Source organism: Ipomoea triloba, chromosome 6, assembly GCF_003576645.1.
Source record: "Ipomoea triloba cultivar NCNSP0323 chromosome 6, ASM357664v1".
Taxonomy (NCBI): Eukaryota; Viridiplantae; Streptophyta; class Magnoliopsida; order Solanales; family Convolvulaceae; genus Ipomoea; species Ipomoea triloba.
The window spans coordinates 13,539,212-13,554,811 of NC_044921.1; the positions used below are offsets into that span (position 1 = coordinate 13,539,212).

The 15,600-nt window shown below is 39.0% G+C and overlaps 1 protein-coding gene across 2 annotated transcripts; it reads left to right on the forward strand.

The window, feature by feature from the left end:
- Window positions 1–5,013: 5,013 nt before the first annotated feature.
- LOC116021793 (LRR receptor-like serine/threonine-protein kinase ERECTA) lies at window positions 5,014–12,229 on the forward strand. Of its 2 annotated transcripts, XM_031262270.1 has the most exons (27): window positions 5,014–5,560; window positions 5,843–5,981; window positions 6,121–6,192; window positions 6,312–6,383; window positions 6,489–6,560; window positions 6,674–6,745; window positions 6,834–6,905; window positions 7,027–7,098; window positions 7,192–7,263; window positions 7,364–7,432; window positions 7,534–7,605; window positions 7,750–7,821; window positions 8,053–8,124; window positions 8,257–8,328; window positions 8,424–8,495; window positions 8,577–8,648; window positions 8,893–8,964; window positions 9,052–9,123; window positions 9,208–9,279; window positions 9,364–9,435; window positions 9,607–9,675; window positions 9,763–9,834; window positions 9,917–9,987; window positions 10,107–10,232; window positions 10,394–10,744; window positions 10,958–11,328; window positions 11,493–12,229. In XM_031262270.1, the coding sequence occupies exons 1-27, from the start codon at window positions 5,476–5,478 to the stop codon at window positions 11,862–11,864; spliced, it is 2,949 nt and encodes a 982-aa protein (XP_031118130.1). In that variant the 5' UTR covers window positions 5,014–5,475; the 3' UTR covers window positions 11,865–12,229. The 2 variants fall into 2 exon arrangements, with proteins under 2 accessions (XP_031118130.1, XP_031118131.1); XM_031262271.1 differs by lacking the exon at window positions 5,014–5,560 and having other exon boundaries at window positions 5,894–5,981; window positions 6,132–6,192.
- The last annotated feature ends 3,371 nt before the right edge of the window (window positions 12,230–15,600 follow it).

The window sequence follows — 15,600 nt, forward strand, 5'->3', positions numbered from 1 at the left end:
TTTCCCCATTTTTGAGATTGTTAGAGCATCAAGATTGCAATACCCCTAATCTGACCCCACTCTTTTATCATATAGTTTATCCCTTATTTATTTTGCATTATTTTATTTCCATTCTTTAATTTTAGTTTGCTTGGATTCTAGTGAATTCCAATACTTTAGTGCCTAGGATTTAATAATTCACACAATACGTGTCATATCCCCAATCCTCAACGGAACGACATTTACACCCTCTTTTTACACTCACAATTATACTCATCACTAACTCACGTAGTAGAGAAACTAACCAGGTGACCTCAACGGAGACATCGGCCAGACCTTTATATACTGCCTCTGTAGACGAACGTGTTACCGTGAGTTGTTTCCGAGAGACCCATGAAACAAGATTGTCCCCAAAGAACACTACGTAGCCACTGATGGATTTCTTGTCGACCGGACAACCGGCCCAGTCGGAGTCAGAGTAAGCGTGTAACTCGGTGTTCGGAGACAATACAACACGTAACCTAAACTCTTGTGTACCTTTAACATAACGGAACACCCTCTTGAGCAATCCCCAATGATCGTCAGTGGGAGAGTGCATGAACTGATAGAGTTGGTTAACTGAATAGGACAGGTCTAGACGAGTGATGGTGAGATACTGTAGGGCACCAACAATTCGACGATACTGAGTGGGATTCTCAAAAGGTTCCATAGAAGGAGTAGCAGGCCGAGTGACGGCCGCTGGGTTAAAATATCCTTCATGTATTGCTTTTGAGATAAAATGAAGCCTTTGCTGTCAGTGAGTGTCTCTATACCCAAAAAGAAACTAGGTGAACCCAGGTCCCTGATCTTGAACGCGAATGACAGCTATAGAAGGAGGGTATCTATCAACTTGGAATCATTGCCCAACATGAGGGTATCTATCAACTTGGAATCTTGTCGACATACACAAGTAAAAATACCCGAGAGGATTTAACGGTATAATATAAAAGAGATACATCAGTCTTCGACGGATGAAACCCGATTGTTACGAGAAAGCCATGCAGTCTCTTAAACTAGGCCCGCGGAGCTTGTTTTAGACCATATAGGGACCGTTGCAAGTGATAGAAGTGGTCAGGATGTAGGGGATCTTCGTAGCCAGGTGGTTGCTTTATATACACGGTTTCAGCTAAATGTCCATTTAAGAATGCATTGTGAACATTTAGTTGGCGTAGAGTCCAGGAGTTAGAGACTGCAAGGGAAAACAGCAGCCTTACTGTAGTTGGTTTGACTACTAGACTGAACGTGTCAAAGAAATCTTTCCTGCAACCTGATTATACCCTTTAGCTACGAGGCGAGCTTTGTACCGTTCTACTGAGCCATTTGCTTTGTGTTTGGTGCAGAATGCCCACTTGCATCCGACGATATTCATATAAGGTGTAGGCGGTATTAGATTCCAAGTGTGATTATGTAATAGCGCATTGAATTCTTGGTCTATGGCGTCACGCCATTGTGGATGTCCAACTGCTTGGGAATAGCACGTTGGGTCAGTGGTGGTATTGAGAGCAAAGAACTGCTCACCCGTGCCTTTAGTTTTGCGCCGTGTCCGCATAGTGTGTCCACGTCCTTAGACCTGACCTGTGTAGGATTGAGTTTGTGAGGATGTGGATGTGTTAGCACCCGTGGAAGCGAGGGCCAGAGTATCAGATGAAGACGGCAGCTGAATAGACAACGTATCAGGTTCTAGAGCCAGTGGTGGGGTTGTGTGCAGCGGAATTGGTGGGGTTTGGGAAATAACAGGGCCAACACCCCATGGTGAGTGTGCCGGTGAGTGATTATCCTATGAAGCAGCCTGCAAAGCAAATGGAAAAACACTTTCATCAAACCGCATATGACGGCAAATAAAGACCTTCCTCGTGTTAAGGTCCAGACATCGGTATCCCCTAAAAGAAACAGGGTAACCTAAGAAGACATAAGGTGCCGACCTATATTCGATTTTGTGACGGTTGTAAGGTCTAAGATAGGGAAAACACTGACACCCAAAAACCCAAAAAAACGTATAAGGTGGATAACTTAGGTGCACACGGTAATATGGTGTTTCAAATTTTAGAGCAGACGACGGTAGGCAATTTATTAGATAGGTGGCTGACTCGAAGGCCTAGTCCCAATATTTTAGTAGAGTGGAACTTTCGGCCAGTAGGGCGAGGCCGGTTTCAACCACGTGTCTATTCCGGCGTTCTACCCTTCCATTTTACTCATGGGTATAGGCACAGGACTTTCGGTGAATAATACCGAGGGACTCAAAAACTCTATGAAGATAGCGATATTCGCCTCCTACGTCGGATTGAATGGCTTTGATAGAACGTGAGAACTGCCGTTCTAGCATCGCTCGAAAGACATCAAAAATTTTATATATATATATATATATATATATATATATATATATATATATATATATATATATATGATTTTAGCCTTAATGGAAAAAACCAGTAGAAACGCGAGTAGTCATCTACAAATAGAACGAAATAGCGACAACCAGAAACTGAAACAACAGGTGACGGACCCCAAATGTCCGTATAAATTAAATCTAATACATTATTTGTACTACGGGAAACCCTATCTAAAGGAAATCGGGCCGATTTGGCCATTTGACAAGCAGTACAAAGTTGAGCTGGAATGGCTTTATTTGAGGTGACCGGGCACTGTTTGAGGACATGATCCAGAGCTTGATTGTGCGGGTGGCCCAAGCGTTGATGCTATACACTATAAGACGCTCTCGCGGAAAGAAAAGCAGAGTGACTACGAGGAACGAGTAGCTTGTATAGACCTCCCGCAGTAGACCCTCTAAGAAGAACCGCCTGTGTTTTGGAATCCTTCACAAGAAACAAACTCTTATGAAATTAAAAAAAGACATCGTTTTCATTTGTGAATTTATAAACTGACAGTAATGGTAATGACAATTGAGGAACACATAAAATACTGGACATTTTTAATGTGTGAGAGTTGGAATAGATAACCGATCGGCCCACACGGGAAACATCCAAACCTGCTCCATTGCTGACCTTCAAAACATCCCCTCCGGAGTAGGAAGTCGAGTGATCCACCATTTGATCATCGGGATTTGTATGCGATGTCGCCCCAGTGTCAGGGTACCACGCATCCACGCCGGACTGAGTTGCGACGTCACTGGAGTATGCCACATTGGCGTGAGATTCCGGCCGATCTACATATCGGCGAAAGCAGGTCACGGTCGTGCGACCTGCAGATTTGGTGGCACGGAGTTCCGCCTCACCTACGCCCCTAGCCACCACCATTCCGTCCTTGGCCTTGCCGTCCGCGACCATTCGAGGGGATGTCGGCTTCCGGAATTGCTGCGACCGCGCCCAGCAAAGAACGCCTGCGATCTTTGCGTAATCGAAGAATCTCCAGGCAGAAGGTCGTCGGAGTGAATGAACTCCTGGGCTTGCAGGTGGTCGGCCAGTTGAGGGAGTGTCACCGGAGTGCCGGCGACAGTGAGGGAGCTGACCATCGATCGGAATGCCGGACGCATGCCGCGCAGCACATACAGAATCTGCTCCTTCGCCGAAAGTGGCCGGCCGGCTAGTGATAAAGCCTCGACCAGCATCTGGGCCTTTCCTAAGTATTCGGACGGCGTGGTGTTGCCTTGACGCAGCGTCTGAAACTGGCCTAGAAGACTGAGGCACCGCGATCGGGTGGAGGAGGCGAGCACTGCTGTTATGGACTCGCAGACCGCACGCGACGTGTCTCGACCCACCGCCAAGTATATTACCTCATCGGATAATGATGAGATCATCAATGACAAAATCAGTTGATCTTGTTGGACCCAGGCGAGATACGCTGGATTCGGGGGAGAAGCCGCCGGAGAAGAGGAGGCGTCCGTCGGCGTTGGAGAGCCAAGAGTGGCCTGCGGACATGGCAGGCTGCCATCTAAGTATCCCAAGAGGCCTTGACTTTTAAGAAACGGGTAGATTTGGGTACGCCGGAAACAAGGGAAGTCGCGTGCCAGTCATTGTTCTGTCCATCGTTGCTGCTGGTTTGTGAAGCTGCTGCTAGGGTCGCCGGAGTCTCACCATTGCTCGCTGAGAAACCATCGGCGTAGCCTCCAACCATGCTCCAAGCCGCCTATCGTCGCACAAGAGGAGAAGGGAGTTCGCCATCGTCCTGTACTGCCGCCAAAGCTTCTGTAGTTGGCTGAGAGGGAAAACGAGTGAGAAAGATGAAAACAAACGAAATCAATTTGGGGAAGAAAATTAGATTGAGTTTTGCTGAATTGACAAAAATGCCCCTCATTTAGACGGTCAACTAATGAGATAATAGACAGAGGACCAACATTGTTCTCGTCACAATAAGTATGTCCATAAATTGTCTGAATTTTTTATGGAAGACTAAAATTGTCCATGCCACTAAGTCTAGGACCAAAAAAGAAATTTACTCAAATTGGCTACTATTATTACACAATGACATTTTAGTCTTTATATCACTTCTTTCCTTTTTATTCCCAGTAATTCTATTCCGCACCTACCAAACAATGTGATTTGAATTCTTACTTTATTCCACCGAATTGTAATTCTTTTCTCTCCTAATTCCTTCCTCCAAACCAAAAGCCCGTTGGTTCACAAGATCTCCTGATCTAGGAGTATGTGATCCTAGCTTCAACCCACTCACTAGTGATATACTCTTTTCTATGTATATTCAACAAAATATAAAGTAAAGCTTAACAAAATATAGAGTATTGTAAAGTTATAATAATAATAATAATAATTATTATTATTATTTTTGCATTGCATTGCATTGCATGAACATATAATATACACAGTAACTCTGAAAATAGTACAACTTCAATAAAGTTTGAGAAAATGGTGCGTAGTAATTGAATTACATGCAAGCGTATATTACAATATACAATACATTGTTACACTTGTACAAAGAGAGAGAGAGAGAGAGAAATGCAAGTATACTAACCACTGCAACTATCTGAAACATTGCAGGCCTCGTTGCAGAGTTTTGGCAGAAACTCTTTTAACTTTTATCTCTCCTCAAATAATTCTCTCCCCCTCTCTCTCTCTCCCTCTCCACAACAGGCACAAACTCTCTCTCTCTCTCTTTCTCTCTCTATATTGGATATGGAGGAGCTGAATGCCTACTGCATTACAGCATGGCTGCGTAGGCCTCTCTGCATAATGATGTGATGGAACACCGTACCCCTTTCTCTCAGACTCTTCACATTTTTATTTTTATTTTTTTAAATTTTCATAATTCTGTGTAGAGTTTCTTCATTCTCTCTCTCTCCCTTTTTTCTGTATGCTGACTCATATATCAATGTGGGTTGCTCCATGAAACCGAGGATAAAAGAAGTGGCTCTGGAATTGGATGAAACGCTGTCGTCTTGTGATGCTTACTACTAGCTACTGCTAAGCTTTAGCCCCTCCTCTGCATCTTCTGAACTTTAGTAAAGGGCTCAAGGGCATCTCTTTTTTCCTCTTTGGGTACTAAAGAATGGTGGCAGTTTCGTTTGAAAGTCTTGTTTTTTTGGGTTTCTTGGTGCTTTTGAGCTTTGGGGGCTCTGTGGAGGCGAATGATGGTGAGTGAGTGGTTTAATGTGGGGTTCCTTTTTTTGTATATATTTTAATCATTTTGTTAATCATGAGGAGGAGTTTAGGAAATGAGAAGCTTCCCCTTTGTTTATTATTCTTGGGTTTATTATTTTAATGATGTTTTTGACCTTATTATGTGCTGATTACATCGTACTTTGTCTGTTATTGCCCTTTGCTGCCTTGTCTTCTTGTGCCAAAATGTTATCTTTCCTTCTTCTAATGCTTTCTCAAAATGATGACCCAGGTTTTTACCTCCATTTTTTTTATAGGGACTACTTTAATGGAGATTAAGAAGGCATTTAAGGATGTGGAGAATGTGTTGTATGACTGGACAGATTCACCTTCATCAGATTACTGTGGATGGAGAGGTGTTAGTTGTGATAATGTCACCTTCAATGTTGTTGCACTGTGAGTAATTTATCTTAATAAAAATACCCTTTTCTCTTCTTTAAATAATTGTTTCATTTCATTAAGTAATAATGTACTTTTGGGGGGTTGTTTGGCCAAAGATTTTTGACATTATTGTCTTAACACACTTTTGTTGTAGAAATCTATCAGGTTTAAATCTTGATGGGGAGTTGTCTCCAGCAATAGGACAACTAAAAGGCCTACTGTCCCTGTAAAGTCCCTTTCCTAGACTTCTCTTTGTGTTTTATGGTTTTTTGTAACTATATGTCTGCTTAAGGGGTGATGGTGTAGAAACAAGAAAATGATTTGTGTTTTTGATGTTTTGGATAGTGATTTGAAGCAGAACCGGCTTTTGGGTCAAATCCCGGATGAAATTGGAGACTGTTCATCTTTGAAGAGCTTGTATGTTTAGCATGTTTTCCACTTCAGATTTACAAAAATCCTTGTGTTTTGTTTGTTAGTTAAATAACTGAAATTTGGTACTCATCTAAATTGTCCTATCAATAGGGACCTATCCTACAATGAGCTATATGGCGATATTCCCTTCTCAATTTCAAAGCTAAAACAACTCGAAGGCTTGTAAGTTGTTCCCCACAAGTTCTTCATTAGTTGTGCCGTGTTTCCTTGTTCTTTCATGTTTTTGTCTTCCCTGTCTTGTCAATAAACTAAATATAGTATGGATTGGTTTCTAGGATTTTGAAAAATAACCAGTTGATTGGTCCGATTCCTTCAACATTGTCTCAGATCCCGAACTTGAAAATTCTGTAAGTTTCCATCTTCAACCTTGATTGATCAACTCGGGTGTTATTGAATAACGGGTGGTCTGAGTATGTTTTGAAATAATTTCTCCAGAGACCTGGCACAGAACAAGCTAAGTGGAGAAATACCGAGACTGATATATTGGAATGAAGTTCTACAATATCTGTGAGTTTAAAATTTAAAAACACCTTCATTACTGGAGTTTTCTCGTATAAAATGATCTCTGTTAGCGGTTTTTGGTATTAATTCCACACTCAGCATAAGTAACGCATTATGGTGAATTTAGGGGACTGCGGGGGAACAACTTGGTTGGTTCCCTTTCTCCCGATATGTGCCAGCTAACGGGACTGTGGTACTTGTAAGTTACAAATTATATCGTTATTTAAAGCAATTCGAACTGTTGGTATATTAGTATACATACATCTGCTGATGTGTTGTATGCCATATGCAGTGATGTTCGAAATAATAGTTTAACTGGTTCAATTCCTCGGAGCATTGGCAACTGCACTGCCTTCCAGGTTCTGTAGGTACCTTGACTAGGAAATGATTATGCTAAAATCTCCCGAGTTTTGTAATTTATTATATTTGGTCTAATAAAAGACATTTCGACTTTTCATTCTTAGGGATTTGTCTTACAACAACTTGACTGGCGAGATACCATATAACATCGGGTTCCTGCAAGTAGCCACATTGTAAGTGTATAGAGAAATGCAACTTATCTAACACTACACAAAGCGGTATTACTATGGATTCCTTGGAATTTTCACTAATTATCTGTGAATATGAATATCAGATCTTTGCAAGGGAATAAACTTTCAGGAAAAATCCCCCCGGTCATTGGCTTGATGCAGGCTCTTGCGGTATTGTGAGTTTTTCCAAACTTATTCTATCTTCATGAAACTCTATTACCTTATACGTACCAAAAGGGTGTTTATGGAAAATAAGCATCTACCTGTCATTTAACTTATTCTATAACATCTGTTACCCGCTTAATCTATTTTCTTTATAGGGATCTAAGCTGTAATGTGTTGAGTGGACCAATCCCTCCCATCCTGGGGAACTTGACTTACACTGAGAAATTGTAAGTATCTCGTCTTCTATCCACTTAGGATCAAGCGCTTACCTCTATAACTAGTAGCGAGGCGCAACATTATTTCCTTATAGACTACCATCACATTTTTGAGAGGCAGGTGTTGGACTTGGCCCTTTACTGGCCTCCACCCAACAATCCCCTAGCCACTAATTGGTGGACTTGACCCTTTACCGGCCTCTGCCCAATAGTTTTGTCGTTTAACACTGTTCTTGCATTCAGGTATTTACATGGAAACAAGCTAACAGGGTCCATTCCTCCCGAGCTTGGAAATATGACAAATCTTCACTATCTGTATGAATGCTTTCTATTATTCCTTTTTCCGTTGATGAGTAAAGAAGCTATAGATCTAGAAAGCATTTATATCTTCTAGCAATTGAGAGCGTGCATCACTCAAATTTGGATTTGCCGTTATTATTTTGACAGGGAATTAAACAATAATCTACTTACCGGTCGTATACCACCAGAACTCGGGAAGCTTACAGAGCTGTTTGATTTGTATGCCATGTTCCTTTATGTGATATTAATTAGAATAGTTGTGCTAGTAGCGGTTTTTATTTATTTTTTTGTTTATGTATACCTTGCACTTGCAGAAATGTAGCCGAAAACCTCCTTGATGGCCCCATACCTGATAATCTCAGCTCGTGTAAAAATCTGAACAGCCTGTAAGCTTTCAACCCTATTCGATGAAACATTGATGCCAAATTTAGTATTTAAAAAATATTAATTCGTTGATCCAACTACAGCAATGTTCATGGGAACAAATTGAATGGGACCATCCCACATGCATTTCAAAAGCTGGAAACTATGACTTATCTGTAAGTTAGATTCGTTTTTAAATTCTGTATTTCAGTGTAGGAATCAAAATGGCTTTCACTTAAATGAATGTTTCCCGGCATTTGCTTTTGTGCATACCTATATTCTACTATTCCCCTGCCGGTTCAACAATGTTGTCTACGTAGTTTTTGTTAATACTAATTTTTCTTGATCCAAATAGTCAAGTGGACTGATAAATTCAGATTGCATAAGCTAACTATGCATTTCGTGCTTTCCTTTTTTAAGGAATCTCTCGTCTAATGGCATAAGTGGTCCCATTCCAATTGAGCTATCCCATATTGGAAACCTGGATACATTGTAAGTGCAAACTTAATTTGTGCTGAATTTATACTTTGCTTGTAAAACCCTTTTACCCTTCTCGGTTCGTTTCTTTTGGATGGTCAGGGATCTTTCGAATAATAAGATCAGGGGCTCGATTCCCGATTCCCTTGGTGACCTCGAACATCTTCTGAAACTGTGAGTTCATGTATTTGGCAGACTTGTTGCTGCTCTATTAGATTTTCTATTTATTTACGGTTTCTCAATTTGATAATGCTACAGAAATTTAAGCAAGAATGATATATCTGGACATATTCCAGCAGAGTTTGGCAATTTAAGAAACATCGTGGAGATGTAAGAAACCTAACTTTCTAAACTATACATAGCAATTATGTCGAATTGTTTAACATTCATCTTTGTAATGTCTTATCATTACAGTGATATTTCGAGCAATCACATTTCTGGTCCGATACCTCAAGAACTCAGTCAACTTCAATACCTCTTCTCGCTGTAAGTGAAGCTACATAAATGTGTAGTTGGTCCGATACATTGATGGTTTGATATTTTGTGCATTTTTGTTTCGTATCTTATGAATCCTTTAGATATTGGTTCTTCAGCACAATGGTACGTTTTTTTCCAGAATTCTTATGGGTTCCATTTCCTATTACATACATATGGCAGGAGAGTAGAAAATAACAATTTATCAGGCGATGTGGTGACACTGGCAAATTGCCCGGCTCTTAGTGTTCTGTAAGTGCAGAATTAAATCAATACGTGACTTTCGTTTTATCCTACTATGATATTATTTGGTATGATTGATTTCCCTGCAATTTGTAGAAACGTCTCGTACAATAATTTAGTTGGGAATATTCCAACCGGGAACAACTTCTCAAGATTTTCACCAGATAGGTAGAGAATATTGTCACTTATGCTTGCACATACGTTTTTCCTTATCATACTTGTGCGATTATTTGACTTATTTTTTCTTTAGTTTTATTGGAAATCCATATCTCTGTGGATATCAGCTCAATTCTTGTCAATCGTCTCATCCCAGAGGGAGAGGTGAGAATGCCTCAAAACTCAAAAGATGTGTCGGTTCTTTAGTATCGATTAAGTTGGCCAAAATGATTTGCTTGTCTCATCTCACATACTTTTCGTTTCTCTTTTCTGGGCAAATGCAGTCATGATCTCTAAAAGAAGTATCCTCGGGATTGCTTTGGGTGGCTTGATGATTCTTCTGATGATTTTAGTGGCAGCATGCAGGCCACAGAATCCAACACGGATGGAAGCATCAATTGATAAACCGAGTAAATCCATAACTTTTCTTGTCTACGAGCCCTAATTTTCTTGATTGATACACTAAACCCGCATTCTTAGCTACAAATGGCTCAGATTAAATTAATTTGGTAACTCTAGTCTCCAGCTACTGATCTTTGGGTTTTTTTTTTTTTTTTTTTTTAATCAATAGTTTATTACTACTCGTCGCCTAAGCTGGTTATACTTCATATGAACATGGCACTTCATGTTTACGAGGACATTATGAGGATGACAGAGAACTTGAGCGAGAAGTACATGATTGGTTATGGAGCTTCGAGCACTGTGTACAAATGCGTTCTTAAGAATTGCAGACCGGTGGCTATTAAGAAGCTGTATTCTCACCACCCTCAGTGCCTAAAAGAATTCGAGACAGAGCTTGAGACAGTCGGGAGCATTAAGCATCGTAACCTCGTTTGTCTCCAAGGCTATTCCCTTTCTGCAGCTGGCCATCTTCTCTTTTACGACTACATGGAAAACGGTAGCCTCTGGGATTTGCTTCATGGTGAGTATCCTATATCCTATGATGTTTGAACTAAGATAATTTTATGTTATCGTACGAGGTATTATGGTCTTAAATTGCACGAGAAGCATGTTTTAGATCTTTTTTTTGAGTACTACTGACTCTGTTACAATGTAGTATCTGTTCATTGTTACTCTGTTACAATGAAGCATGTTTTAGATCTAAATCCTTGTTGATTACCAACGAACTTCTCAGGGCCAACTAAAAAGAAGAAGCTCGATTGGGACACTCGTCTTCGTATAGCTCTTGGTGCAGCTGAAGGGCTTGCTTATCTTCACCATGATTGTAACCCCCGCATAATCCACCGGGATGTTAAGTCATCGAATATTTTGTTGGACAACGATTTTGAGCCTCATCTCACCGACTTTGGAATTGCAAAGAGCTTATGCACATCCAAGTCCTATACTTCGACCTACGTAATGGGAACTATTGGTTATATTGATCCCGAGTATGCAAGAACTTCCCGCCTCACAGAGAAGTCAGATGTGTATAGCTATGGGATCGTCCTGCTAGAATTGCTGACAGGAAGAAAAGCTGTAGATAACGAATCCAACCTTCATCATCTGGTTAGTGTTTCTATAAAATGTAAATTGTGTGTTTTTAGTGAAAATGACTAAAGATCCAGACTGAATCCAATTAATTAGCTAGTCTAACCCATAGCCTTATAAACTCATATGTTCTCTCTTATTTTATCAACGGGACTCTTATGCTAGCTGTTCCAATGTGGCAGATCCTAACAAAGGCTGCGAACAACGCAGTGATGGAAGCTGTTGATCCCGAGATCTCTGCTACGTGCAAGGATCTTGGCGACGCCAAGAAGGTTTTCCAGCTCGCCCTTCTGTGCACCAAGAGGCAGCCCTTCGAGAGGCCAACCATGCACGAGGTAGTCCGGGTGCTCGAGAGCCTAAAACAGTCAACCGAGCCAAAACAGCTGAACCCAACCGCACTGGCGCCGCTCCCTTCCGCCCACACGCCATGCTACAAGGACGAGTACGCGAATCTGAAGACCCCCCATCTCGTAAACTACTCATCCATCAGCACATCAGACGCCCAACTGTTCCTCAAGTTTGGAGAAGTGATATCCCAGAACAGCAGTGGCTAATTAAGACTAAAAATTATTGTGTTTTGTGTATAAAGTTGTTGAAACATAGAGAAAGGGACAGGTTTGAGAGGGGGAGGTGGGTTTCTGAATGGAGTCTGCAAAGCTGTAAGAGTTTTGGCTACTAGTTCTTGGCATCTTGGTAGTTGAAGACTTGAATTATTGCATTATTGTACATAACTTTAATGCCTTGTAGGTGGTCCTACTTTGACACTGGTATCTATAGTCCTTGTTTGGATCCTGCAGGTTGTTAATGGAGTTTTCAGTAGAAGATATGAACCGTAGATCATGTCAGTCCAAAAATATGATCCAGTGAGTTACAGCTTCAAAATCGTATTCAATGAGATGATGAATCGTTCTTGTTGCTACACAAATGTTGGTTGGTTAGATACTTACATTTGTGCTTTCTTTTTTTTTTTTTTTTTTTGAAAACTGATTTTCTAGTTTATGTTGTCATTTAAATTTTACTGTAAAATACAAAGTTTTGACACCATTTAAGGTTCATTTTTTATTTTATTTTATTATTAAAAAATGTATTACTCCGTAGTATATATGTACCCTAATTATCGGACCTGTATGCAATAATTAGAACATATTTTATTAATTATCATTAAATAAATATATGTTAGGAAATGCTAGGCGTGTATTTAATCAAGACTTTTATAAATGAAAATGTTATACTTTGTATAAATCCTTGTTTGCTTAATTCTAGTAGAAAAATAGTCTAGGGAGTCGGTGTATTATAGAATATGTGTCTATACTAGCTTTTCGTATTACTTGGGTAAAACAAAAGGTTTCATGAAGGCTAAACTACAACAGAAACTTTTGGTATAGATCTTGTTAATTGTTATAGATGTTGTAAAAGAGGGCATAAGTTGGTATTTTAAACCTAAAATTCCAGAGAGAAAAATAGAGCATACTTAGAATATTATATATAATTCGATCTTTTACTTTCTCCTCCTTGTGCTAAATGGAGATTATAAGTCATATGAGATAGTTTCTTTTTTTTTTTTGGTAAATTTACAGGTCTTTCTCTCCGTCCGTTTAACGGTCCGGGGTCCACCCACGTTCGCTCGCTCCGGGAGGCACGGGGAGCTAACCCAAAAGGAATCGTCACTTGTGAGAATTGAACCCGGGTTCTCCCGAAATTCCTCCCCACAAAGAGAGCTCACTTGCCACTTAAGCTACCCCACTGGGTTATATGAGTTAGTTTCCTAATTTGCAAAGTTTCATTGACTTGTGGTATTTCTTGCCTTAATTCAAGACATACCTGGGCGTTGCGACAACTCATGCGAATAGACTTCGCAATAGCTAGGTTCAAGGGGAGCCTAGAGTTGACAGTGGAGCTATTCGACCTGAACCCAATTAGTATTGATTCTATAATGGGTCTCACATAAATTTGATGAATTCTTGATATTTTCTTTATCATACCTTTATGTAATTTGTACTAGACTCTATGATAGTGGATTGGACTTTTGTTGAGTTGAGAGCCCAATAGACGTAAGAATGGTCACTTCAAACTACATAAACAAACATGTTATTCTTTGCTATTTTACTTTTAACTTTATTTTTTGGAACAACACAATTTGGTAAACTACATAAATGTGTTTGCAGGAGTGCTTTACTTCCAAATTTGATTAATAAGAGTTTCTTATTGTTAAATAGTGATTTAAGTTGGCATCAGAGCATATTAGCTTTAAGTTGTTAGTTAGATTATGTGGTAATTACTTAACTATGTGATTCTTCTGTATTTCTTGAAATTCTTGACTACTAGATTTGGTGTCTTGATATATTTCAAAATGAATGATGACATAAAATCACCGCTATTGGTGGGTACGAATTACGCCTAACAGAAGACTCGTATAAAGACCTATCTTCAGTCTCAAGGAAAACGTTTGTGGCAATTTGCATTGATGATGGCAAGTTACATTACAATAATAAGGAACCATGTTCGTAGAGCTGCAACATAATGTACAAGGAACCATGTTCGCAGAGCTGCAAGGCAATATACTCCCACCTATCATTATTTTAAGTTCTTCCAAATCGAAAGGCGTGATGCACCATGGAGATGAAGAGCATCTGCAACGGGGTGCAGCGATGGTGTGGAGGTGGTGGTAAGTGGGAGGTGGTTGTTGTGCTCATTGAAGGAGATGATGAAAATGATTACCAAACAATTTGACAACTTTTTTTTTTTGATAAAAGAGTGACAATGCATATTTAAATAAATATAAATATTTTTTAAGATAAAATTACACTTTTCGTCCCTAAATTATATGGTAATTGTAAAATTCGTCTCTAATTGTTGGTCGTGCTCACTTTTCGTCCCTAAGCTATAATTAACGTCGCAAAGTTCGTCCTTTTAATAACAACTTGTGTCCACTCTTCGTCCCTAAGCTATATTAACATAACAAATTTCGTCCCTAATGTTTTGTTAGTAAAGGGAAGAAATTTACAACATCAATTATAGAGTATATCTTATGGACGAAAAGTGAGCACTATCAATAATTAGAGACGAATTCTACAATTACCTTATAATTTCGAGACGAAAAGTGTAACTCCCCTCCCCCCTCCCCCCTCCTTTTTTTTTTTTTTTTTTAAATAACTATTGTATATATTTTGTATTATGTGAAAAATTCGAAAGTAATGTTTGACAACTTTAACGATCATACTCATATAATTATATATTTCATATATTATTGCACATAGTATAAATAAAAATAATTATCAATGATAATCGGCACAATCATGTATGATATATATAATGATATTGTATTGTTGGTACTGATGTCGGCTAACATGATAAATTTTCTATATAAATTCGACTCTCAATGCAGACTTTCTAGCTCCGCCCCCATATCTCGTCAATTACTAGTTTTCATACCGTAAGTTTTTACCAATAATTTTAAAACTTCATGAGGACTTCTAAAATATCAATTTTAAGAAAATATAGTGTGTTTAATTATTGCATTGTACATAAAGAAAATGGCACTTTTTCCCCCTATATTATGTGCATATAGCATTTTTTCCCCCTGTGTTATTAAAGTGGCAGTTTTTCCCCCTGAAATGTTAAATTGACATTTTTACCCTTAAAAATAATTATTTCATTATTTTTTTCTCCAACAAATTATTACTTATATGTATGGATGATCATATTCGGTTCGAACCTAACCAAACACTAGCAATCATACTGAAATAGTATTGGACGGTTTTGGTTACGATTCAGAACCAAAAAAATAAAATTAAATAATTGTTGAATTGTAAACCGGAACTGAACCACATTCATATATAGTGAAAATGATCAAACACTTATTTGATAAATCAGTACGGTTCGGTTTCAATTTCGATTTTGAACCGCCAATCAAAACTTTTTTATTTATTTTTATAATTTTATTTCTTATTTAAAAATAGTCTAAATTTAACAATTATTTTATTTTATTTTTCGGTTCTGAATCGTAACCGTAACTGTCCATACTTTTTAAGTTCAATTGCTACGGTGTTCGATTAGGTTCGTATCGAATCGTAATCTTCCATACATATTAGTAATATAATTGGTTGGAGAATAAAAATAAATGAAATAGTTATTTTTAAGGGCAAAAATGTCAATTTAACATTTCAGGGGGGAAAATTACCACTTTTAAAATAACTGAGGGGGAAAAACTGCTACTTTAATAACTCAGGGAGAAAAAGTGCTATATGCACATAACTTAGGGGAAAAAAGTGCCATTTTCCCTTGTACATA